Raw genomic sequence first — 26078 nt, forward strand, 5'->3', positions numbered from 1 at the left:
AATCAACTGAGGCCTCAGATAAACCTCGCTTATTTGAAACAGACAAATGAAACATAATAAAGGAAACATAAAAGGAAACATTGAACTCAACAGAAAAACAAGTGAGATGGGTAAGCTGATGGTTAAGAGTAAGGATAATACTGTGAGATATGAATGTTATATAATATTATTGAGCTGTAAGAAATTATTAAAAAGATGATTTCAGAGAATCCTAGGTAGTGTGAACAAGTGAACTTCACTAGTGTGAAGTGAGAACAGTTTATACAAGCGTGACAACATTATAAAGAAAAACAAATTTGAAAGACTTAGCAGCTCTGATCAATGCAATAAATCAACCCCAGAAAACCTATGATGAAGCATGTTATCCATCTCCTGAAAAGAGTGTGAGTACAAAAGTGTCCAAGGGAGAAGTTCATCTTTCTCCTTCCTACAAGAACAACAATCTGAGCTCTGGAGGGCTAGCATGGTGTGTTTTGCCATGAACACATGACCTCCTAGGCAAGACTGTGTCTAGAATGGAGATGCTTTCTGTTTCTGCCTTTTGGTATAGGTCTTTGTGAGATTTCAAAAGGTCAGATGAACCACCAGACATCCATTGGCTGAGCCTGGAAGGAACCAGCCTTGAACTTACTGGGCAGTGGAGACTCTACCCTGTAAGCAAGGGAACTACTTTTCCCTGGACTATTCTGTACCCAGAAGTGGTCAGTAGTGGAAATGGCCCAGTATCCCCAGGTGGGTCATACCAGATTGGAGACTTAAACTGATATTTTTAGAGAAAATCCCACTGCCCCTCAGGGGTACCCCTAGAATTATGACAGGGAATTGTAGCCAGTCTAGCTCTGGGGACCTGACCTCATTTGCCTGTGGGTTAGATCAAATAAGCCCCAAACAACAGTGAGGCCCCCTATAAAAACAGATTAAACATCAATCCTAGTTGATTATTTGGGGTTTTTAGAGCATCAGAAAAACTTGTGAGTTTGTAGTGCTTAAATATTTCACAATAAGGCAAGCATTCTGGGTCTATTTAAAAACACACCATGCACATGCACGTACACACACACACACACACACACACACACTGAACATTTATCAGCTAAGCACCAGCATTTTAGTATTGCAAGATCATACTTCTTGTATTAGTCTCAGTATCAGCACTTACACAGAATTCAGCTATAGTAAGAGTACTTAAGTAGTAGTACTTAAGCATCCAATCAATAAACAAATGCAAAAATCATCTCAAAAGGAAGTGATTGTAAAGGTAACACACTCCAGAAAAAAAATGACCATATGATTATGGCTTAAAACAAATAGAAGAAAAAATGGTCATTTTGTCTCAATGGACATGCCCAAATTAGGGTATTCAAAAATGAAAGTAATCCCTGAAGGATCTTTCCAAGAGGTTCTTGCAAATGGAAAGGCCCAGTTTTATCTCTGCTGAGGTCCTCTGTACATGTGGTGAGCCACTGGACTCATTCTCCCAGAGAAGTGTTTTAGGGTGCTTCTCCTCAGAGTTCCAGGGTTACCTATGAAGGGTAAGGCATGGCTCTAATGCTATCAGCTTATACCTTCATTCTGGTGTGTTGTTCCCCTCACTCACCCCCCCAACTGCCAGTGAGTAGCATTCCAATTCCACTTAGCTAATTAACATCAATCAGCTTTTTACCAAGGGACATTTACTGCAAAGACAGCAAGAGCAGAAGTACAAACATTTTCCCCAGCACCTCCCTGCTCTTCCTTGTCCCCCCCCCATACCACCTTGGTCCCTGGGGAGAGTGGGCTCAGACTAACACAGTTAGACATAGCATACACTCACCCCAGTTCACTTCCAAAAGAAGCAGGCTGATGCATGAGTCTGTGGGCTGAGCTGGACTGGGCTGGACCAGGTTGTCTGGGCTATTGTTTTGGTTGCTTGGACCTTCCTTCAGTTTCCAGAAAATCTCAGCAAGGATTCCAGTTCCTCGGCTTCTAGTGGCTCACTCTCCTGACCTCTGAAAACTCCCAAGGTGGTAGGCTCTCTCTAATCTCACCTAAAAGCAGGACCGACACCACAGAGATAATCTGCCCGCGACCTCTCAGCTTCAGGCTGGCTCAGGTATAAGGGTGCCTGAGGCTCCCTCCCCCACCTGGAGGCTCTCAGCAGCTTGCCTTCCTTCTCTAACATCAACTAGACCAGAAAGAGCCTGAGCCAAAAGACTCACCCTGATACCTCTCAAATATACCAGAGTTCACAGCCAATTAAAAGGGGCCCACTTCGCCACAGGGTCAGGAGACCCGAACCAGTTGCAGAATATCAACACATGCTCCAAAGTCTCGCTACCTACTGTATCAGCCAAGCATAAGATTTAGGTTTATTGGCCAGTCCCCACACAAAGGAAGGCAAAAATTTAGTCCCTGCCTCAAGGAGCTCACATTCCAATGGGGGAGACAGTATACAAATAACTGTATATGTATACAATACATACAGTGTAAATAGGAGGTAGTCTCAGAGGGAGGAAGACACAATTCTAGCTCTTAGCACAGTGCTTGGCACATAGGAGGCACTTAATAAATATTTATGGTATTGTATTATATTGTAGAATGGTATATTTGTCTAAATAAAGAATAGTATGAACATTTTCATCAAATAAATGGAAGAATTTATTGGAGATAAAAGACAAAATCTTTTAAAAAGAAAAGAAATGCCAGGTAAACTATTGCAGTGAATGTACCGGGATAAAGGTATGACATCCAAAGTCTATAAGAAACAGCTTCCTATCTGTGTGAGGCACAGAGGCAGGATTCTTCCCCTTTCTTGTGTGCTGGACCCTCCAACAGCAGACAGGGCGGGAGTCTGTCTAAGAAAGCCTGTGAATGGGTCCCTGCTCAGAATTATGTTACAAAAAGGAAACCAATCATATTGAAATATGTTATCAAAAGTTTACATACATTATCAAAAGTTATCAAAAGTTCACAGGCCCCAGGTTAAGAACATAGAGTCCAAAATTATTTATTGATGAATTTTATTAATATTCCTCCCTCCTATACCCAGTGAGCTGTTCCTTATAACAAAGAATGAAAAAGAAAGAGGAAAAAAAAAAAGAAGTTTGGTAAACACAACCCACACTCCAGTCAAGTCTGACTGGAGTGTGTGTGTGTGTGTAAGAGATAACATATTGCAGCAGAAAGAGAAATGCATTGGAGTCAGTTTGAATCGTAGCTCTGCCACTCACTAGCCATGTGACCTTGGCAAAGTCACTTGCCCTCTGCTTCCCCCTAGGAAGGTGGAACTAGGGGTTTAGATGAGATTCCTTCTAAATCTGAATCTGTGATCTTGTGACTTTATATATTTTATCCTAGAAGCCACTGGAAACCCCAGAGCTTCTAAACAAGACCCTTCGGAGCTGTGTGGCCTTGGTTAAGTCACTTCACCTCTGTTTGCCTCAGTTTCCTCAGTTGTAAGATGAGGATGATAACAGCACCTTCCTCCAAGGGTTGTTGAGAAGATCAAAAGCGGTAAGAATTATAAAGCACTTAGCACAGTGCCTGGTACAAGACATAGTAAGTGCTATGTGTTGTCTGGTTTATTAGGCAGGAAGGAAAGGGACATAGTCAGATCTGTGCTTTAGGAATATCAGTTTAGCAGCTAAGTGGAAGATGGCTTAGAAAAGAGGGATGGAACCATTCTGGAGAGCAATTTGAAACTATGCCCAAGGGCTACAAAAATGCACATACCTTTTGATCCAGCAATACCACTACTAGGTCTGTATTCCAAAGAGATCATAAAAAAGGGAAAAGAACCCACATGTATAAAAATATTTATAGCAGCTCTTTGTGTGGTAGCAAAGAATTGGAAATTGAGGGGATGCCCATCAATTGGAGAATGGCTGAACAAGTTGTGGCATATGCGTGTAATGGAATACTATTATGCTGTAAGAAATGATGAGCAGGTGGATTTCAGAAAAACCTGGAAAAGCCTTACATGAACTGATGCTGAGTAAAGTGAGAGCAGAACCAGGAGGACGTTGTACGCAGTAACAGAACATTGTGCAATGATCAACTGTGATTGACTTAGCTCTTCTCAGCAATGCAATGATCCAAGACAATTCCAAAACTCATGATGGAAAATGCTATCTACATCCAGAGAAAGAACTATGGAGTATGAATGCAGATCGAAGCATACTATTCTTTTTGTAGTTTTTTTCCTTTTGTTCTGTTTCTTCTTTCATAACATGACTAATATGGAAATATGTTTTACATGATTGTACATATATAACTTATATGGGGAGGGGAAAAAATTTGGAACTCAAAACCTTATAAAAATGAATGTTAACAAATGTCTTTATATGTAATTGGGAAAAAATACCATTAAAAATAAAATGACATAAAATCCAAAAAAGGGGGGAGATGGAATCAGGCTACTGCAAAAGAGACTGAGGGACTGACTTAGGGTTGGAGCCATACAAATGGAGAAAAGGGAGATGAGTGAGAAAGATATTAGGGAGTTGCAATGGCCAGACTTGGCAGCTGAGGAGGGGGTTGTTAAGCATTGAGGAAGACTCCAAGGTTATAAACCTAGGTAATTAGAAGGATGGTCTTGCCCTAGTCAGAAGTGGGAAAGTTTTGAAAAAGTAATTGCTTTGGTGGGGAAAGAGAACAAGTTCTGTTTTAGACATGTTGCTTTTGAAATGCTTGTGTTTGTGCATGAACTGATGCAAAGTGAAGTGAACAGAACCAGAACATTACATACAGTAATAGCAATATTGTTCGATGAAGAACTGTGAATGACTTAGCTATTCTCAGCAATACAATGATCCAAGACAATCTCAAAGGACTAATAATGAAAAATGCTATCTGCCTCCAGAGAAAGAACTGATATTGTTTGAATACAGACTGAAGCATGCTATTTTTTCACTTTCATTCATTCTTTTTCTTTCATTTGAATCTTCTTGAACAAAATGACTAATATGGAAATGTTTTACACGATTGTACATGTATAACCTATATCTGATTGCTTACTGTCTCAGGGATGGGAGAGAAGAAGGAGTAAGGGAGAGATAGAATTTGGAACTCAAAAGTTTAAAATGTTAAAAAAATTGTTTTAACATGTAATGGGGAGGGGAATAAAATATATCTTAAAAAATAAAAGGATGGACCATTAAAAATAAATTTTTAAAAATTAAATGACTATGTTTGGCCCAGTTGGAATTGTGTAATGGGCACATTGATGATGGACTGGAGCTTAGGAGAGACAGCAGAGTTTCATCTATAGATATGAGAGCCATCTGAATAGGATAACAATTATACCCTTGGGAACTGATGAGGTCACAAAAAGAGGGTGCAGAGAGAAGAGTGCTCAGGAGAGAGGCTTGAAGGACACCTTTACTTAAAAGGTCAGACACAAATAATCATTTAGCAATGAGACTGAGAAGGAACAACAAAATTGATTGGACGAGAACCAAGAGAGAGCAGTATCATGAAAACCAAGAGGAGAGAATATCCAAAAGGAGAGGATGAACAACAGCGTCAAGCCATGCAGAGAGGTTGAGGGCAAGAAAGGTGAGAAAGGCTACCTCTTCATTAGAGATTGGATTAAAGGAGAGAATGGGTGGTTGATGGCTGCGCAGGAGTCAGGAACACCTGAATTCAAAATTGACCTCAGGCACTTACTAGCATGTCACTTAATCTCAGTTTCCTCATCTGTAAAATGGAGATAACATTTATAAATGCTTTTCAAAATACTAGAGAAATGCTATTGCTATAATTATTAGTGTTTCATTTTCTGTTCTCTAGGGCCATTGCAATGAATAACTTTAGCAAAATCAGCCAGCAATGAGAGAAATCCAGACATTGTCTACATTTCTATGTCAACCAGGGAAAATCAGGAAGGGGAAGGAACAAGTACTTATTAATGAAACACCCTCTAATTGCCAGGCATTATGTTAAGCACTTTACAAATATTACCTCATTTGATCCCCATAACAATCCTGGGAGGTAGGTGCTATTATTTTTCCCTACTTTACAGCTGAAGAAACTGAGTGGCTCAGAGGTGAAGTAACTTGCCCAGGGTCACACTGCTAGTGAGTGTCCAAGGCTGGATTTGAATTCAGGTTTCTTCCTGACTCCAGGCCTTGCACTATATCCACTGAGCAACCCGGCTGCCAATCACCTATTCTCTCCTTTAATCCTGTCTATTGAAAAGGAAAAGGTGGCCCTTCTCCCCAAGGCCCACCCGTCTGCAGAAACCTCAATTCCCCTTTTTGCTTTTCCAGATTGCCTCCACAATTAACCTGAAAAACTGACTTAAAGTGTCGTGTAGAATAATAAAATCAAATATCTGGGCACTAACTTTCCAAGACAGAATTCTCAAAAAATGATTTGGAAAGAAATGGTGAGGGCTAATGGCTAGGTGCTGCGAATGCGGCTGTACTTTCAGTCCGAAATAACTGTGCCGTTTCGTTGGGTGCGGCCGAGCCAAATGCCAACGACTCCTCTGAGGAAGTCCACCAAGTGAACGTGGATTAACACATGCGGCCACTAAGAAAGGTCAAGGGCAGTGGGGCTCAGAGCAGACGGAAGGCGCGGCCGCGCGCACACGCACACGCCCAACCAGGCGGCACCGCCCCAGGCTGTCCTCCCAGAAGGAGAAAGACGCTGCCTCCTTCAGGCGCGCTCTGATTAGGCCAAGCGGGGGAGGGGAGGTGCGGGGGCGGAAAAGGGATGACGGGATCTTTGGGCTAAGACTGCCAAGTGACCATACTTTTTTTTAATAACCTGCTGGCCTTATTAATAAAATGATTAAATTTCCCAGAAAATAAAAAAGGAGAGACGGCAGGAAGCTGGGATTCGATTCCGAAAACTCCCTTCCCCCAATTCTTTGACTCGCTGACGAGTAGAGCGAGGCTCCCAGGGAAGTGATTGACTATTCATGAAGGGGCGGAGCTGGAGCTCTTCAAGCCCCTCCCTTACTGAGATGCATACGTCTGACGTCGCTCTGCGCAGACCACCGCTTCCAGGCCGAGCGCGCAGGCTCCGTGGCCTAACTTCTCTATGGTCAGACGGAAGTTCCAGAGCGTCGGCACGCCCGAACCGGGAACTCTATGGTCGGGTGGGGTGGAGACGGGCGTCCTATAAAAGGCGTACGCAGGGGGTGCGGCGTCCCTTTCCCTGCGGCGAGGTGAGTGTGTTGGTTCTGCTGCCCGTATCTCAGTGCCTGTGCCTCGGCCCAGCCCCGTGCTCCGGCTCCGGCTCCGGCCCCGGCCCCGTCAGACGCCCTTGTTTCCCTTCTCTCCTTGCAGACACAGTTCCTGCCGGCGCCGGCGCCATGGGCCGTCGTCCCGCCCGTTGGTAAGTAACCGGGGAACTGGGCTCCACGTGCGCGTAGGCCTAGGCGCTACTCGGGGAAGGCCGTAGCAGCTGCCTAGGCCTCGCTTGGCTATCTAGTGAGCCTCGAGAGGGGTGGGGGGTGGGCAGCGGATAGCCCAAGCCTGGCAGCGGGCCTCGGCTACGGGGCCCAGGGCCTGTCATGCTGCGTCATGGTGCGCCCAGCCCCGCGGCCCTCTCCTCCCCTCTCGCAACGTCCGGTGCGGGGATCCCGGAAGGCTAAGGAGTCGCTACTCATTCGCGGCCGCGGATCTCACCTGTCAGCCTTACTCTGGCCTCCCTTCTCGGGTCTGGGCCCTTAAACGCAGGTGAACTGTGAACAAATTTCACTACGGATGAAGAATCTAACACCCACTGATGAGCTGACTGCAGCTAGATGACAGTAGAGAGCCGCTGGATTTTTACTGAAAACTTGAGTTAAAATCCTGCCTCAAAACACTAACAGTGTGACCTTGAACAAGTCACTTAACCTTTAGTTGTTTCTTTACCTATAAAATGGGGAACATAATAGCACCTACTTCCCACTGTGGTGGTGAGGATAACCTGGGATATTTGTAAAACCCTTGCTTGGGGATCTTCGTGGGAGAGGCCAGAAATGTAGGTCAGACACTCTAATGACTAATAACAGTTCAACCAGACTGAGTTATTTTTATTTTTTTTTTTTAGTTATAGGTACTGTAAAAATAAGCCATACCCAAAGTCCCGTTTCTGCAGGGGAGTTCCTGGTAAGTGTTGGGCAGTTCATTCTCCTTAAGGGAAGGGAGGGGCAGTTAAGGATATGGCTTTCTTTAACTTAGTCCCATCCATGCTTACATAATTAGTATTTATGAGTAACTTAGTTAATTTAACTGCCTCTTAGGCAACAGGGCACCATGGATTACAGCTCTGACTTTTTTATTTTCTTTTATGTAGATGCCAAGATAAGAATCTTCGATCTTGGTAGAAAGAAAGCGAAAGTGGATGAATTTCCATTGTGTGGCCATATGGTGTCAGATGAATATGAACAGCTGTCATCAGAAGGTAAAAAAAAAACTGGGTTTCAGGAGGTCTACCCTCAGGACCTGGGATGTACTGCAGAATGGGGTTATGTAACAGCAGCTAGCAGCTGTCCCTTCCAAACTCACCTTGGCATAAGCAGCTTTTTTTTTTCTTTTCTTTTTGTGGCTTGGTCAAAATAAACACTTAAAATATGTTATCCTGCTCCCTCAGCCTTGGAAGCAGCTCGTATCTGTGCCAACAAGTACATGGTGAAGAGTTGTGGCAAGGATGGCTTTCATATTCGTGTGCGGCTACATCCTTTTCATGTCATCCGCATCAATAAGATGTTGTCATGTGCTGGGGCTGATAGGTAAGAGTTTTCCTATAGAATAACTGAGATTATTTTTATGATTCAAGCCTACATCATGGTATTTGTTATAAGTATTCTGCTCCCTTTCCTCTCCCCCCCCCCCCCCATCCCTTCCATGGACCATCAGAAGGGTACAGTGTGAAGGTGTCTACATTTGGGGAGTCCCTGTTGCCTGATCAGGCAGTGTCATGTAGCAGAGCAAATACTGATTCTAGAGTTCCAGATAGTCACTTTACTTGCTGGCCCTTATTTCTCCACATCAGAGGTAAGACTAAGGCTTTTTCCATCTTTTGACATTCTGTGATGTCAGGAATGAGCCACCACTGAACTAAGTAGGTTGTATACTAGCGTACTTGAGTTGCTTGTTTTCTTGGCTTATCCAAATGATCTGTAGGGAAACGTAGCTATGAGCTTGAAGCATAGGCATTAAAGATAAGTACTCCTTTGGGCATGTAGCTGTCTTGGGGGAAGTGGGAGTTCCCACTGTATTGTTATGCAACCAATTAAGCCGACCAACCCAATTCTCTGTGTGGGGCTGGTGTGCAATGGTTGCGGACAGTATTTCCGTGGTTGTGTGTGTACCTTGTCTTTAATACAGGGTATTCTAAGGGACCTCGGAGACACTTAACGTATAAGCTAAGAATAAGCAAACACCTACTTCGCAGAATTTGAAATGTGAGCTTCTTAATATTCTACTTTTCATAGGCTCCAGACTGGCATGCGGGGAGCCTTTGGGAAGCCCCAGGGTACTGTAGCCCGTGTGCACATCGGCCAAGTTATCATGTCAATTCGAACCAAGGTCCAGAATAAAGAACATGTGATTGAAGCTTTGCGGAGAGCCAAGTTCAAGTTCCCTGGTCGCCAGAAGGTACACCTTATTCTGTTTCCTGTTGATGGCCCCTTTTCCTTGATTTCCCAGGCTGGGAGGAGATAATCCCCTGAGTAGAAGGAAAGATGTCTATTCCTGACTTTGACTAGCAAATTTTCTTTAATGAGATCAGTGCTTTCATCATGAGCGCTGGGGCAAAGGCTGACTATTTCTTTACCTTCTCATAGATCCACATCTCCAAGAAATGGGGTTTCACCAAGTTCAATGCTGATGAGTTTGAGGATATGATAGCTGAGAAGCGTCTCATTCCTGATGGCTGTGGGGTTAAGTACATCCCTAGCCGGGGGCCCTTGGACAAATGGCGGGCGCTCCACTCATGAGGGGTGCGTGCCTTTCTGGCACATCTACCTTTCGCAGGCATAAAATAAACTAGATACTGCTACTTGATTGCATGCGTGTTACCTTCTCACTGGATTAGCTCTTCTAGCCTTAATTCTTCTCTCATCTTGGAAATGGGTTAAAGACTTTGACCATGATTTCAGAAGAGGTTGGAGCACCTTGGGCCAGCAACAGCAAGTCTCCTGCCAGTGGCAAGGTTAACCAGAGTAAAGAGACCAGGTCTGCAGTGTAGGTCATTTGAGCTTTAGATACTTTGGTATTTATGTATTATAAAACACCATGAGAAAACAAGCCTCTCAGGGAGCTGAAAACAATCTTTGATTGCAGGTAACGAAACTTTTCAGCACTTCTGTTTTAGAATAGAGAATTCTGGTCCATCTGGCCTCCTGCTAAGTCCACAGCAGAAGTAAAGCATGGACCTCTGGAGCAACATGGCAGGTGCCTCTCAAAGCTCTTGGTGTCCTTGAGCAGCAGTTAGGTGCAGGCACACTTCGACGGGGTAGTGGTCGCTGACTTGCAGTGCCTAGGACAAGCAGTGGGGGTGCTAGCTGGGCCCAACCTGAAGGTTCTAGGTTTAGGCTGTTGCCCCATGAGCTTTGGGGTACCTCCCTTCCCATTTGTCTAGGCTCACCTCTTCCTCCGACATGCCCAGCTCCTCCTGGAAGTTGAAGATTTTGGCTGAACCAGGTATGACAGCCTGAAGGAGAGCCTTCCCATGTACTATGATCCTGCAGAAATCAAGGAATGGCGTGTATTTGAGGTTCTAGGATGTGGGGAACCTTTGACTTCAAGCCTTGGGTGCGGCCTTTTGACTGAATCCAAGTTTTACACAACAAATCATTTTATTAAGGGGACTTACTCTGTGAAGTTTATATTCAAAGAGCCAAACTAGAGGGCCACGGATTCCCCACCCCTTTGCAGGTCCCAGGTTTTTTCTCTGGAAGAGGGGAATATGGGAATGGCTTCCATCCCAACTTCCTCTTTGTGATTCTTCTTAAGCCTCCAAGAAAAGGCAACAGGAAAGTCCCTGCCAGTGAGACCATGGGCTACTTGGCTGCCCCACCAACCTCCTGTGTGCTTGAGTCTTCTGGGCCAGAGCTCAGCCAGTCAGCTCCCCCTTGGTTAGTGCTTCTCTAAAGGACCTTTCAGAGACAAGGTCACTTCCTGGCAGGAAGGGAGATCACTAGGGAGATGCTTGCAAAGGCTTACCAGCCAAGTTTTTTTAGGTTTTGTTTTTTGTTTTTTTGTATTTTGTGGTTTTTTTGGTTTTTTTTTTTTTTTAATAGAAGGGGAGCAGGAAGCTAATACCTTGTTTAAGGTTCCCCAGAGTTGTGCCTAGAGCTGAAACTTCCTGATTTGACATTAAGGTTTTTTCTGCCGTGTTACACCTACCCCGCCCCCAGCACAGGACAAGGTAACTCTCTGCCTGTCACAGGGAAGGTTTGGTCACTGCTCCCAAATTCCAAGCCTAGGATTATAGAATCATAGAACCAGAGTTGGTAAGGATTTCCTAGGCAAGCTAGGCCAAAGCAAGCCTGAGCAAGTCTGCAATTTCTCTAGGAGGGCAAAGCAGGTTCAAACATAATTGGGAGATGCTTGACAATAAAATACTATAGAACAAAGCTAATGTGAATATGGGACTTTCTAAGTCAATATGCAGCTGGCAGAGATCTATCAGGCAAATTCCTCTGCTTGGCCTCTTGGTCCCTCAGTTTCCTTATTGTTAAATGGAGGGATTAGACTTTTTAGGTTTAGCCTTTGTCTAAAGCCTTCCATAGGAGCACATTCACAGAATAGTAGATGTAGGGAACATTGAGGTCAGAATCACAGAATTGGCAGGCACCTCAGGGACAAGCTAGTCTGACCCATACCTGGAAAAGAGTATTCCTACAACATCCCTGACAAGTGGTATCTTCATCTGCTTGAAGATGGCAACTAAGGGACAACTTCCTACCTAAGCCATCTTGTTCAGATGTCTTTCCCCAGAACAAGTTTAGGGGGCACCACAGTGCAGGCCTAGAGTCAGACCTGAGTTCCAATCTGGTCTCAAACACTAGCTGTATGACCCTGGTCAACTTAACCCTGTTAATCTGTTTCTTCATCTTTAAAATGAGTTAGCAGGGGCAGCTAGGTGGCTCAGTAGATAGGTCCTCCTGACTCTTAAGGCTGGAGCTCTGAGTTCAAATATGACCTCAGACAATTGACACTTAACCAGCTGTGTAACCCTGGGCAAGTCACTTAACCCGATTGCCTCACCAAAAAAAAATAATAAAAATGAGTTAGAGAAGGAAATGGCAAACCACCCTAGTATCTCTGCCAAGAAAACCCCAAATAGGGTCACGTTAGACTCCAGTACTGGACAACAAGAAAGGCTTTGCATAGAAGGTGAGCCTTAAAGGAAGCCAGGAAGGTCACGAGTTAGAGTGGAGGAGGGAAAGCATTCCAGGTGTGGGGGAGCCAGAAAAAAACATCCAGAGCCAAAAGATGAAGTGTCGTTTGTGAACAGCCAGGAGGCCAGAGTATAGGGAAGTAAGGTGTAAGGAGATTGGAAAGGTAGGAGGGAGCTAGATTATGAAGGGCTTTGAGTGCCAAACACTGCATTTTGTATTTGCTCCTGGAGGTGATAGGGAGCCGCTGGAGTTTATTGACTGGGGTGGAGGGGTTGGGGGGATGACATGATCCGACCTGCATTTTAGAAAAATCGCTTTGGTGGCCAAATGGTGGATGGATTAGAATGGAATGGGGAAAGACTTGAGGCAGGCAGCCCCCCACCCCCAGTGGCTATTGCTATTGTCCAGATGTGAGGTGATGAGGCCTACACCAGAATGGTGGCAGTGTCAGGAGAGAAGGGGGCATGTTCTAGAAATGCTGTAGAGATGACATCAACAGGCTTTGGCATTATATAGGGTATGGAGGTGAGAGTGAGGAATCCTGGATGCCTCCTAGGTTGTAAGCCTGAGGGATGAGGAGGATGGTGTTGCCCTCAACAGTAATAGGGAAGGTGGGGGGAGGGGGGTTGAGGGGAAGATAATGGGTTGTGTTTTTGACATGTTGAGTTTCAGATGTCTACTGGACATCCAGATTGAGATATCTGAGAGGTAGTTGGAGATGGGAGATTGGAGGCAGGAAAGGTAGATGGGAGAATCATCAGCAGAGATGGTAATTAAATCCATGGGAGCTAATGGGATCACTAAGTGAAACAGTGGAGAGGGAGAAGAGAAGGGGCCCCTACGAAGTCTTCTCCAGACTCAACATAGCCTGGCACTATTCTATGGCAGGGCCCCTAATCTTGACTTGGCTATTTCATGTGTAGAAGAAGCTACGTGCTGACTCCTGAATCAGGAAGAACTAGAAACACTTGCTGTGTGGCCTTGGGCCTAGATGGTCCCAAGCAAAGGTGGGGAAGGTCTGTAGTCCCATGGTGATGACCCTGATGCCAATGCTCTCTCTCGCCGTGGAGGAAGACAGCCTCTGATTATGTGGGGGGCTGGGGGGACTATGCAGACACACACACAGATAGCCCCCTCCCACCTGTCATAGGCGCAGTGGGTCCTTGTGCTGACTGTGGTGTCTGCCTGGTCCCCAATGAGCCAGTGGAAGTCTGGGTGACTCCACAGGCGGATGCCCAGCCAGGCCTCTGGAGGCACAAATGTGCAGCCTGCGTTGAGGTCGCCAAGCAGCATGACATCCTGGTAGGGAGAGGAGCATGAAGGATGGTGATGGAGTCAGGAGACTTGGCTTGGAGTCCTGGCAACACCATTTCATTTATGGGATGAATTTGGCCAAGTTCTTTGACCTCTTTAGACCTAGTTCCTGTAAATTAGGCCCAATGATTGCTGACCAAGGAAGAGGACTATTAGGCAGGCTCCAGAATAGCGATGGCCAGTAGGAAGAACCTGGAGGGCGTGTACACATTTAGCGGATGTGTGTGTGATGGTGTAGGCCTGGAGGTGACTGAAGTGTGGTGGGGGACTCCCCAAAAGGGGTGAGACTGACAAGGGATCTAGGGGACTGCTGTGACCTAAACCTAGAGGTAAGCCAGGGGCCTAGATTCCTGGGGAAGTGGGATCTCCCTGCCTGAACCCCCTGGCCTATTACCTCCACGTTCCAATGCTGTTTCACATCCTGGACAACTCTGTAGAGTTGATCAATCTCTCGAGGTGCATTTCGGGGGCAGGCATGGTGAGATATTAGCACCAAATTGCAGATGTCTGGGAGAAAGGGCAGAAATTAGGAGAGGGGCTTCTGTGCTGCCCAGCTCCCCTTCAAACAAGCTTTCTGGGTGTACCACCTTAGTCAACAGCACAAGCACCCTCCCTTTTTCCTGATTCTGGCTTGCCTCCTCCAGGAAGCCTATCTTCCTTCCTCTCATCCATATTTTCCAGTTCTCTCATTCCTGCCAAAGACCCCAAACCACCAGGGCCTCCTTCCCATGGCAGGCAAGGGCTCTGCCACCTTCAGCCCCTGAGAGACTCTTTTGCTGTTTCCCATTAGCTCCTCCCCTATACAGACACCCATTCTGACTTGCCTTTCTCTTCTTATTGATAATAAGGCTGAGTGGTCATAGAGGAAAGATCACTGGATTTGGAATCTGAGCACTTGCCTTTCAATCCTGCCTCTGCCACCTATGCTTCCATTTCTTCATCTGTAAAATGGGGGGGAGGGGGGAGAGGTTTCTTCCAGCTCTAGATCCCTATTCCTGTGTTCTTATGCGTGATTTTGTTACCCCCTTGGGCCTCACTTTCCCCTTCTGTAAAATGAAGTGGTTGGACCTTTGAAGTCTTTACAGTTCTAAATCTATGACCCTATGACACTTCAGGGAGTTTTTCCTGATTAATTCTGTGCCTTTAGTCCCATTCGCTCCCATCTCTTCCATTCATTCTCATTTTCAACGTCTCTCTTTTCTAATAGTTTCTACCAACATGCTTGTCTTCCCGATCCTAACATAGTAAGTACCTCGACATCTTTAAATTGTTAGCTTCTCCCCTCCCTTGAAAAGTCATGATTTAAATAGAGCCAGTGGTGATGCAGTTGCTGATTACCCTCCCTCATTCCACTCCTCAGGAGTCTGGTTTCTGACACTATTTTTTTTCCTGCTACCTAAGTCTGATTGGTATGTCATTTGGTCAGCAAACAGGAAATTTGCACAGTTGGATGTGGTGTGGGAACAAAGCCATAGACATTTCCATATTTTAATAACCTTCAGCCACATTTCATATATTATTGCTTCAGGGCTTCTCTACCTGCAACCCCAGAGATCTGTGGAGAGATTGATTTCAAGGGGTCTGTGAACTTGGATGGGAAAAAATATATATTTTATTTTCACTAGTATCTAACTAAAATTAAAAATTAAAAGTGACCCCTTGGTGAACCAATTCAACTCTACAATTGGTGTCCTCTCTTGAGTCTCTCACCTCCCTATAATATCCCTAATTACACCCAGCCAAGCCTCGGCCTTGCCCTTAGATCACTCACACCATTCATCACCTTCGCTCTTACACACATGCTGCTGGGAAAAAAAAAAAGATGTAGAAAATCATACAACTGTTCTGATTGGGTCCATTACAAATTGATGTTACATGACTTCACCCGGGCCCTCACTGCTGCTAGGCAATCCTATTTTACCTCCCTTATCAATTGATTCTCCCACTCTCCACAGTGGCTCTTCCAAACCTTCTCATCCCTCCTCAAACCTCCCATAGCTCCCCTGATCTCCCCTACCCCAACTCTCTCAGCTGAGAACCCTGCCTCATATTCACAGAAAAAATTGAGGCTGGGGCAGTTAGGTGGCGAAGTGGATAGAGCACCAGCCCTGGAGTCAGGAGGACCTGAGTTCAAATCCAGTCTCAGACCAGACACTTGACACTTAACTAGCTGTGTGACCCTGGGCAAGTCACTTAACCCCAATTGCCTCACCAAAAAAAAAAAAAATTTGAGGCCATTCACCAGGAACTCCCTCTTCTCCCCTCTTCCTCATCTCATATCACATAGGTGCCTTCTGCCACCATCTCCTCCTTTACCCCCTATCTCATGTGATGAAGTGTCCTTACTCCTTAGAAAGGTCAGCCCTTCTACCTTTACAAACCCATCCCATTCTATCCCACTTCCTCCCAATAGATTGCCCCCTTTGTCATCCCCATTCTTTCACATATTTTCAATTTTTCTCTGTCTGCTGGCTCATTCCCTACTGCCAACAAACATGCCCATACCTCTGCAATCTTGGGGAAAAAAAAAAACACTTCACTTGATCCTTCCATCCTTACTATCATCCCATATTTCTTCTGCCTTTTGTAACTAAACTCCTTGAAAAAGCCATCAACAATAGGTGCCTTCATTTTTCTCTCACTCTTAACCCCTTACAATCCAGCTTCTGACCTCATCATTCCACTGAAACCACTCTCTCCAAAGTTACCAATGATCTCTTGGTTGCCAAATCCAATGGTCTTTTCTCCATCCTCAGTCTCCTTGACCTCTCTGCACCTTGGATGCTGCTGATCACCCTCTCCTCCTTGATACTCTCTTTTCTCTAGGTTTTCAGGACTCCACTCTTTCCTGGTTCTCCTCCTACATCTCTGACTGTTTCTTCTCTCTCAGCTTTGCTGCATCCTTCTCCAGATCCTGCCCTCTAACCATAGGTGTCCCTCAAGGTTCTGTCCTGGGCCCTCTCCTCCCTCTACACTACTTCACTTGCTGATCTCACCAGGACCCATGGATTTCATTACCATCTCTGTCAATGATTCTCACATCTACCTTTCCTGCCCCAAACTCTCTGCTGACCTCCAATCTCCCATCTCCAACTGGATATCCAGTAGACATCTTAAACTCAACATGTGTACAACTGAATTCAATATTTCCCCCCCAAACCCTCCCCCCTTCCTACCTTCCCTATTGTGATTTGTCCTTTATTCTCGAAGAGGACCATGACATTTGGGTAATGATGACATGACTTGCAATTGACTTTGATTTGAGTGAAGGAGGGCTGTGCAAAGTCACCAGCCTAACTTTCTCCTCCAGAACCATCTGGGTCCAGTGGTCAGATATCAATCAAGACGACTGAAGATGGCCCAGGATACAGTGGGAGACCTTGCTCCTTTTAAGCTAAGGTATTTTCAGGTTCTCACTTTGAGTGAGGCAATGCCCATTCAGTGAATAGGCCTCTTTAAGAAGTGAGTCAAGGGCAGCTAGGTGGCATAATGGATGGAGCACTGGCCCTGGATTCAGGAGGACCTAAGTTCAAATCCAGCCTCAGACACATAACACTGACTAGCTGTGTGACCTTGGGCAAGTCACTTAACTCCATTGCCTAGCCAACAAAAAAAAAAGGAGCCAAGGGATGGCCCCTTTAATCAAAGAAAAAAAAAATCATACTGGGAAGGGAAGACCTTCAGGGTTGCTGGCCAAAAGAGAAACAGTTACTATTTACATTCACTCTGAGCCAGGAGGGCCCAAAAACTAACCATTAAGTGGTGCTTGGTCAGGGACCTATTTTTGTCCAATCCATGAGATCCAGAGTGAACTGGGTTTAAGGCTTGGTCTTTGAGAAAGAAATCTAGCCAGTAAACCCCAAGCTAACTAGGTAGCTTTTGGCCATCAAAATTGACCTTCCTTTGGGCAGAACACCCTCAGGTAAGGAGAGGGGAGAGGAGAGAGGAGAGGAGGAGCAGAGTTGCCCAAGTGGAACTGGCCACCTGGGTTCCCATTCAGGCAGCTTGGACTACTCATAGGTTGTGGTTTGTCCTTCGTTGTCGAAGTGGACCATGACATCAGGGAGATAGAAGGTACCACACCCTAGGAATCATCCTGGAGTCCTCACTCTCACCCTCCATATCCAAGCTGTTGCCAAAGCCTGTGGACTTCACCTCTGCAACATCTCCCCGTTAAATTCCCTTCTCTCCTCTAACACTGCCCCTACCCTGGTACAGGCCCTCATCATCTCATGCCTGGACTATTGCAGTAGCTGCTGGTGGGTCTGCCTGCCTCTCCTATACTCCAGTCCATGCTCCATTCAGCCACTAAAGTAATTTGGCTAAAATATATGTCCTATCATGTTATTCCCCTATTCGGTAAACTCCAGCGGCTTCCTATTTCCTCCGTGAGCCAATATAAAATGCTCTGTCTGGCATTCAAAGCCCTTCATAACCTAGCCTCCCCCTACCTCTCCAGTCTTCTTAGACCTTACTCCCTGACATGTACTCTTTGATCCAGTGACACTGGCCTCCTGGCTGGTCCATGAACATAACACTCTACCTCTTGGCTCCAGGCATTTTCTGTGGCTGTCCCCCATGCCTGGAACTCTCCCTCCTCAGCTCTGACTACTATTCTTGGCTTCTTTAAGTCCCAACTAAAATCCCATCTTCTACAGAAAGTTTTCCCCAATCCCTCTTAACTCCAGTGCCTTCCCTCTGTTAATTATCTCCTATTTATTTAGTATATATCTCATTTGTTCATAGTTGTTCGCTCATCTCCACCATTAGATTGTAAGCTCCCTGAGAGCAGGAACTGTCTTTTGCCTCCTTTTGTATCCCCAGTACTTAGCCCAGTGCTTGGCACATAGTAGGTGTTTCATAAATGATTCCAAGGGCCATTGGCTTCACCAGACTGACTGCCAAAGGGATCCATTACACAAAAAATGTTGAACAAGCTCCACCCTAGGACCATACTGAATTCAGGTCAGTGAGGGTTTCCTTTTTGCCTGAGGATTCTGCCTTGGTAGAGCTCCAATAGATAGGATCTCCTCTACAGGTAAAGGAGATTAATAAAGGTCATCAGACCAAAGTGACCTTCCTTTGACTCAGCTTACCCCACCAAACCTCTTGCCAAGGTTATAAATAATCTCTTAGTTGCTATATTTTCTTCTCAGTCCTCAACCTCTTGGCCCTTTCTGGAGCCTTCGGGGCCTCCTGTCTCCCCTTCCTTGGTTGTTGCTTCCTCCCATCCCCTAGACGAAGGTTGCCCTCAAAATTCTGGCCAGGAACATGCACACTCTCTCCCTCTCTCCACTCTTTCCCTTGGTGATCTCATTTCTTCCCAGGAATTTAATTGTCATTTTTACTCAGATGAGTCTCAAATATCTAGCCCCAGTTCCAATCTCCCCCCTGAAACATGAAGCCCCAGTCCAGAATCACCTGTTGCTTCCAGGACCTATCTACCTGGAGATGTCACTGGCAGGGCCACTTACTGAATTATCAGACCCCAACTTTTCACCTGAAGAGCCTCCTGCCCAGCTTCTCTGCCTCTAGCTTCTCCCCTCTTCCAACCCATCCGCCCCCTAGTCAGTCACTCGATGTGCAGATATGATCACATCACTGCCTTGTTCAGAGCATCACTGCAGAAGAAAACACAATCATCCTCCCTACCCCCACCGCCAGCTTTCCATTACAGGCCTCCAGGGTCTGCCTCTGGCTGCCTTCCCCAATTATTCCACTGACTTCCTCTGGTGTTCTCCAAATCCCAGCCAGTCTGAGCTATAGCATTAACTGCTCTTCCCCCACCAATAGGCCTGGCTCATGTCTCAAATGATCTGCTTCCACATCCCTGCATGGTGAAATCTCCCTTCAAGTCCTGGTGCAGATGCCACTTGCTCCAAAATACCTTCCCTGAGTCCCCTCACCCTTGAGAGCCCCCGCCCCTCAAGCTAGAAGGATTCCCTCCTCATCTCCCAGCCCTCTGTTTGACCTTTTCTAGGCAAACTTTCTTTATTTTTGGTCTGGACCTATGATTTCAGCCATGTAGGTAATTTTTGATGTGACAATGCCCTCCACCAATGCTGGCTGACAACTGACTCATAGCTTTTTGGTTCAGAAATAAATATCTCTCTAGAAGAGACCTTAGAAGTCATCTAGTTCAACCCCATCACTTTGCAGGGGAGGAAACCGTGGGCCAGAAAGGAGTGGAATGATTTGCCCAGGGTCATACTGGTGGCAAGTGGCTGAATCCCAAACTGAGTTCTTTCTACCAAACTCTGATGTCAAGGGATTGCCGAGGCCCTAGAGTTCTACAAGGTCAAGTGACTTGTCCAAGGTTACAGAGACTGGCTAAGTAAGAGACTAGTCTTGACCTCAACTCTTTCTGACTCTTGGGCTGGCCCCCTGGACACTGTACCAGCTGCCCTTTTTGAACTTTTATTGGAACTGGAGGGCATGGATTGTCCTTTCTCCTTACTTTCCCTGTGCCTAGCCCACCTTCTCCCCTGACCTCCCCTCAGGTTCTGCTCTCATTTTCCACTTTGTATGTCACATCCTCCTCTTCATCCAAGCCGGGCTATTTGTCTGGGGTAGGGAGATAGGAGGCTGGGATTCTTCAATCAAGCAAAATTCCTGGAGAAATGGCTAGACTCCTTAACATCTGAACTTGGCCTTGGCGGGGGTAGGGCTCAAGTAGGAGCCTAGAAGGTGCCCCATCACATTTCTCTAATGACTTTCGAGGTTACAAAACGCTTTCCATATATTACCATGGTTGAACTTCTCAGTGACTCAGGGAGGAGCATATTATCCTTTTTTCATAGTTGGGGAAACTAAGGCTCTGAGAGGTTGCCTGACTTGCCCAGAGTCCCACAGCTAATAAGTGAGATATTATAGTGAGAACTTTTTCAGGACTGGACTAGATGGTGTCTGAGTCTGCCCCCTAGTGAACTCCTCTGTCCACTCACCATGCCAGGCTGCCTTTTTGGAATTCTAGACAATGGGTAATATAAACTGGGGTGGGGCAGGGTGGGGGTCAGGTGGGAGGGAGAGTGGGTGGGTACCTGAATTTGGCCAGCAGAAACGGGCAACAAAGGGTCCCCGAAGGAAGGATTCTGCCTGACCTGGCTCAGCCTCTGGTACTTGGTATGAGTCCATGATGGAAACCACATCTGCTCTGAAGGGAACGCAAAGTTGGGAGAGGGGGCTCCAAGTTCAGTCAACCCCTCCAGTGTTTCCCCCGACTTTATCTCCCAGCCAGGAACAGGGAGGTCTCTGGTACCTGTAGACAAAGACATTCTGCTCCTTGTAGCTTCCCAGGCCCAGGCGCCGACTTTCTAGGGCCTCATATCGGTGGCTAGGGTCAGCCCTGTTCTGGGACATCAGGGTTTTGACCAAGCATCCTCATCCCTGGGCATAGTCCCCATACTATCTCCTTCCTTCCAGACCTCCCCTCTGTTCCCAGTCCCCTTCCCCTCTGTTGGGGCCAGGTAGGGCTCTACCCAAGCACACACACACACCCCCATTTGATCCCCTGGATGTTGTTCAGCTCTGCTCCCTGGCCCCCTCCCATCTGCTAGGATCCTCCTGGCCTCCTTCATGAGCTTCAGGCAACCTCTGGAGAAACAAGGGTATGTTAGAGGTAGTAGTGACCTCAGAGGTTGCCTGGATCAACCATCTCATTTGACAGTAGAGGACATTGAGGCCCAGAGAGAGAAAGGGACTTGCTTGAGGTCACCCAGAGACAGGATTCAAATCCAGATCCCATGTCTTCATTCCACCATTCCAGAGCCCTGCACCTGTTGAGTTCCTGGAGGAGAAGTGACATGGCTGTGCCTTTGCTATCACGAACCTCCTGTACCAGACAGATGTCATATCGGGAAAGAACCTGTATCCAGGGAAGAGGAGATGGGGTGTGGGGAGGTCTTGGGGAACTCCTGGGGGGCAGTGTCCTCAGGGAGCCCCCCATTTAAGGGGAAAATCTGTAATACTAGCCATGATGAGAAAGGTTTCCCTTTCCCCCTTCTGGGAATGCTAGGGATGCTCCAAAGAATGACTATGTGTGTAGGGGGGAGGGAGAGCAGATGGTCTAAGAAGGGAACCTGGGGGGAGGGGCAGTGCGTGTAAAAGAATGAATAGTAGAGGGCAGGGCTGGCTTGTTAAGGGGATTGCCCACCTCCACCTGCCTCTGTACTGAGCTGGCTCCAAAACTCCTTCCACTGTGGAAATCACTACTTTGCTGGAAGATAGGATCTTGGGAGAGTTGCCTGAGGCTCAGGTGAAGTGACTTGCCCAGGGTCACACAGCTGGTAAGTGTCAGAGACCGGCCTTGAACCCAGGTCTTACTGACTCCAAGGCTCTCTATTCAATATACCTGAGGCCTCCTGTGGACTGTATATTGACAGCTTTAAAATGTAATACTATCTGTGTTTTATTGTCTTTTTATTTATGTAACACTCCCGGCCTTCCAGGGGCATCGTTGTCACCAGTAAGGAGAGAGTCCCGGACCATTGGGCTTTGGACCTTGGGTTACATTCGTTTTGTTAAATATTTCCCAATCCCATTTTGATCTGGTTCAGGTGGCACTTGGGGCTTCTGGCCTCTATATTACAGTCTGATGCCTTCTCCCAAGACTTGTCTGGGTCATCAGCCCCTGAGGCAGTTAGTCTGGGGAAACCTTTGGGCTTCTGCTCAAAAGTATGTTTTTAAATGCATAAAATAAAATACAGATTGTTGCAAAGGAAACCAATTATACTGAAATACACTAATCAAAATATTTTTTTAAAATGAGTTCAGGGGCCCCAGGCTAAGGACCCCACCATAAGGTCCTGTTGGCAAATGGACATCTTCATTTTGGAGAGCCCAAAGAAGCACTTCAGTGAAATGGGGCCAGCAGGGGTAGGGGAAGGAAGAAGGTCAGCAGCAACAGAAGAAAGGGACTCAAGTCCAGCCTGAGTGAATTCCCAGGGGCCCTGAGCTGCCTCTGGAACCAAGGCAGCCAGTTCCTCAGGGTCTAGAAGTGAGGTGTCCAGCTCATCATTTAATAAGAGCAATCACTAGGCCCTGGGGTCAGCTCTGTGGACAATCTGAGGCCCTCTGAAGGGCAGAGGAACATTTCTTTGTGTGTCTACTGCAAACAGGCCAAAATGGTTTCCTCAGACCAACTTTGAAAGACAAATTCAATTGGAGGGTTGGGGGAGGGAGACTGAGACCCTGGGACACAGCAAGTCCATTCTGCTGGGGTGGGGGGAGGGGCAGGAGCTTACCTGAGGTATAATAACCTGCACCCACCATGTGGTAGCTTCCTATTTTAACTAATTCTTCTTGCTTACTAGATGTTCATTTCTGTACTTCTGGAGTTCTGTTAACCCACTTTAAATTTTGACTCCCTAGGACAGCGACCTAGTGGCCCCAGCCTAGGTATGGCTTCCTTCTGGGAACCCTTGATCTGAGGAAACAGGGTGGGGGTCAGGGTGGGGGCAAGATAAGACTCCTGTTTCTCACCTTGACCAGTACACTCATGACCTTGGGCCGGTTGGCCTTAGCCTCCCCAAAGCTCTGGATATTGAAGGCACAGATCCTCAGGGTAGCACATGATGCCAGGTGGAGTTGCCCACTCAACAGGAGAAGCAGGAAGAGAGATACCCAGCTACATGGTGTCCACAGAAGATACCTGGGGGAGACAGAGAGAGAAGTCTTGAAGGGCATCAGTGTCCAGATGTGGCAAGAGCTTTCCCCTACACTTTGAGCCACGCCTAAGGATTACCAAGAACTGATGCCAACTAAGAATCAGCAGCCTGGATGTTTTAAGCATGCCAGGCAGTGATAGAATAGTTTTAGTGGGTCATATGAAGACTCAGAGAGCTCCAGCAAAGGGAGGCAGATGCAAAGCACCACTGGGTAACAGTGCCCATCCCCAGGGATGCCTGAGTCAGTGTGCTGAGTTGGCTACAATTGGAAGATTCAGCTTTGTGCCATCCTGATCCCTGGCCTGGGCCTCCCATTGAGAAAGTGCTGAGCAAGGGAAGAGAAGTACTTAGGGGCAGAGCAGAGAGGAGAGAGGGACTGGGGAGAACCATTTTATATTGAGCCAGGAAAGCTTATCTATTTTAAGGAAGAGAAGATTCTGTTATACTGGCCCAAATTTCCCTTGTCATTAGAAGCTCCCTTGCCAGGGAGCTCTACTAGGCATGTCTGCTCCTCTAAATGTGAGGGGGCCTGCTGAGCCATGTCCTCTCATCCTCTGCCCCACAGCAACATCCAGGAAGCCTTACCATCTATTTGTACTCATCTGCCCCTAAAGAAGCAGCCAGGAGGCCGACTTAGCCATGTGCAAAGGCAGCATCCAGGGGGTCTCCCCAAAAATGTCCTCTGTCCCTCAACAGTATCTAGGAGGCCTCCCCAGTCATGTCCTCTTCTCAAACCCCAAAGGCCAGGGGGCCTCTCCAGCCATGTTCCCTCCATTAACCCTAAAGGCAACTTCTAAGTTGGACCACATCAAACATGCCCTCTCCAGACATGACCTCTTCAGTGCTCCGCAGCAGGTTCCAGGGGCCCTTCCCAGCCATCTCCTCTCTTCATCTGACACACAGACCACGCACTGAGCCCCAAACCCTGGCCTTCACTGCACTCTTAACCAAGAGCCCCTGAGTCAAAGCCCAGACCACTGACTGAGCTCCTAAACCAGAATATGGACTGGAGGCTAACATAGAGCCACAAACCCAGGTCTTCAATGTACCCCAAAGCTAGCTGCCACCTCACCCTGGAGCACAGACAGAGGTCTAAGCAGTTCTTGGTTACCTTGGTGACATGTAAATCTCTCTTCTCAAAATTAGTCCATTGTGAGCCCTCTAACTAGTTTGATCTGTAGCCTGACATTAATGTAGTTATGATTATGAATTTATGAAAAATCTTATGGATTTGACTTATAGATAAGTGATCCATGGGAGTAAGGTGCTGCCCCTTCCCCCATGAATCAAAATGGGGAATTGAGGGGGATTAAAACAAGCAAGAGGTAGTGGGAACTGAGCAAACCCCACTGACTCTTGTCAATGTCTTGTGACTCAATTCTGGAGCTAGCTCAGTTCCTTTTCTATTCAATTATGGGTCTAGTCCAATTTCTGTCTTATGAGAAAACTTTATTCGGTTGTGGAAATTGGGAGAAAACCTTATTCTAATTGTTTGAATCCAGCCCTGTATAGCTATGAAGCTGGACCACCTTTACCTGCTACTTAGTGACCCTTAACCAAGGACCTGGGTTATGCTGACCAGAAACCCAAGATAGATCCAAAGATTGATGCAAAGAGTTTTCTCACAATTGTACATCTCAAGCAACCCCTATGTCTTATCTGAAAACTGGTCCCATACTGTTCATCCAGTTATTGTCTCCATGTTCATTTAATTGAATGCAGACACTTATTGGGGAGCGTGACATCTTTTCTGATTTCAGCGAATTGTACCTGGTCACTCTCCACCTCCCAAACTTGAAAATCCCTAATCTTTCCTCCAATTAGAAATCAGATTACCTAGTTTGTTCTCTTGGTTAATTGTTTTCTTTTAATTAATTAGTCTTATTTGGTTAATTGTTTTTAATGCATTAAAGTCTGTCTCTCCCTGTATTCAGGGTCCCATGCAAAACTGAGCAGGCCCAGAACCAATTTGTTAGGCAATTGGCACACATTGCTTAATAAATTGATATTCTTGGAAGTTTGAATCTTTGTTTCCTCAGTCATTTCATCTTTCACCTACCACAGGCCTTATGTGGTCTCCATCAGAGCTTCTTAAACTTTTCCCTCTCAAGACCCCTTCAGCACTTCTTAAATTGTGGGTCGTGACCCCATATGGGGTAGGCATCTATCTCTGGTCTGGGTTAGGCCTCAGTCTGGTGTTTGGGGAACAGAGCAGGCAAGGGCCAGTTTTAGGATGCTATGAAGGCCTAGGATTAGGCCTCAGTCTGTGGCGTTTCTTTGGGGCTGAGTCTTTGGTCTGAGTTGGGGAGTAGGTAGGGACCAGCTTTAGAGTGCAATGAAGGAATGATTTTGGTACTCAGTTTGTAGCCTAGGTTTGGGGCTCAATTTACAGCATGGATTGGAGCTCAGTCTGTGGTCTGGGTTTGGACTCAGTCAGTGGTCTGGGTTTTGGCTCAGGCAGGGGCAAAGTTTCAGATACAATGAAGCCTAGGGTTTGGCATTCAATCTGTGGTCTCAGGTAGACTTCAGTCTGCAGCCTGAATTTGGGGTTCAGTCTGTGATCTGGTTTGGGGCTCAGGCAAATGTCAAATTAGGGTACAATAAAGGCCTGGGATTGGGGCTCAGTCACAAATTTACAGCCACAGGTTCAGTCTGGTGATTGGGAGTGGGGAGAATGCACACTCTGGTTTCAGGCTGGGGTTAGCTTTGGGTTTTCTTTTGTGATCAATTAGGCTTTAGGTTGGGTCCTGAATCAGGTATCAGATTAGGGCAAA

General features: G+C 46.4%; 2 protein-coding genes and 1 non-coding gene across 3 annotated transcripts; 2 read left to right on the forward strand and 1 right to left on the reverse strand.

Annotated features, from left to right (window-relative positions):
- Positions 1 to 7180: 7180 nt before the first annotated feature.
- Positions 7181 to 9983, forward strand: RPL10 (ribosomal protein L10). Its single transcript, XM_027838971.1, has 6 exons — positions 7181 to 7323; positions 8026 to 8084; positions 8272 to 8379; positions 8569 to 8707; positions 9413 to 9575; positions 9764 to 9983. Exons 1-6 carry the CDS (start codon positions 7301 to 7303, stop codon positions 9914 to 9916), a joined length of 645 nt encoding a protein of 214 aa, XP_027694772.1. The 5' UTR covers positions 7181 to 7300; the 3' UTR covers positions 9917 to 9983.
- On the forward strand, positions 9201 to 9333 carry LOC114025538. The gene has a single exon (XR_003567043.1). It is a non-coding gene; the product is annotated as a small nucleolar RNA SNORA70 (small nucleolar RNA).
- An 83-nt stretch (positions 9984 to 10066) lies between the features above and the next one.
- LOC114025523 (deoxyribonuclease-1-like) lies at positions 10067 to 25175 on the reverse strand. Its single transcript, XM_027838970.1, has 8 exons — positions 23120 to 25175; positions 21415 to 21503; positions 20898 to 20984; positions 20680 to 20792; positions 14034 to 14146; positions 13467 to 13624; positions 10567 to 10663; positions 10067 to 10458 (listed from the first exon to the last, which is right to left on the reverse strand). Exons 1-8 carry the CDS (start codon positions 23321 to 23323, stop codon positions 10381 to 10383), a joined length of 939 nt encoding a protein of 312 aa, XP_027694771.1. The 5' UTR covers positions 23324 to 25175; the 3' UTR covers positions 10067 to 10380.
- Between the last annotated feature and the right edge of the window lie 903 nt (positions 25176 to 26078).

Source organism: Vombatus ursinus, unplaced genomic scaffold, assembly GCF_900497805.2.
Source record: "Vombatus ursinus unplaced genomic scaffold, bare-nosed wombat genome assembly UNPS02014831.1, whole genome shotgun sequence".
NCBI classification, from domain to species: domain Eukaryota; kingdom Metazoa; phylum Chordata; class Mammalia; order Diprotodontia; family Vombatidae; genus Vombatus; species Vombatus ursinus.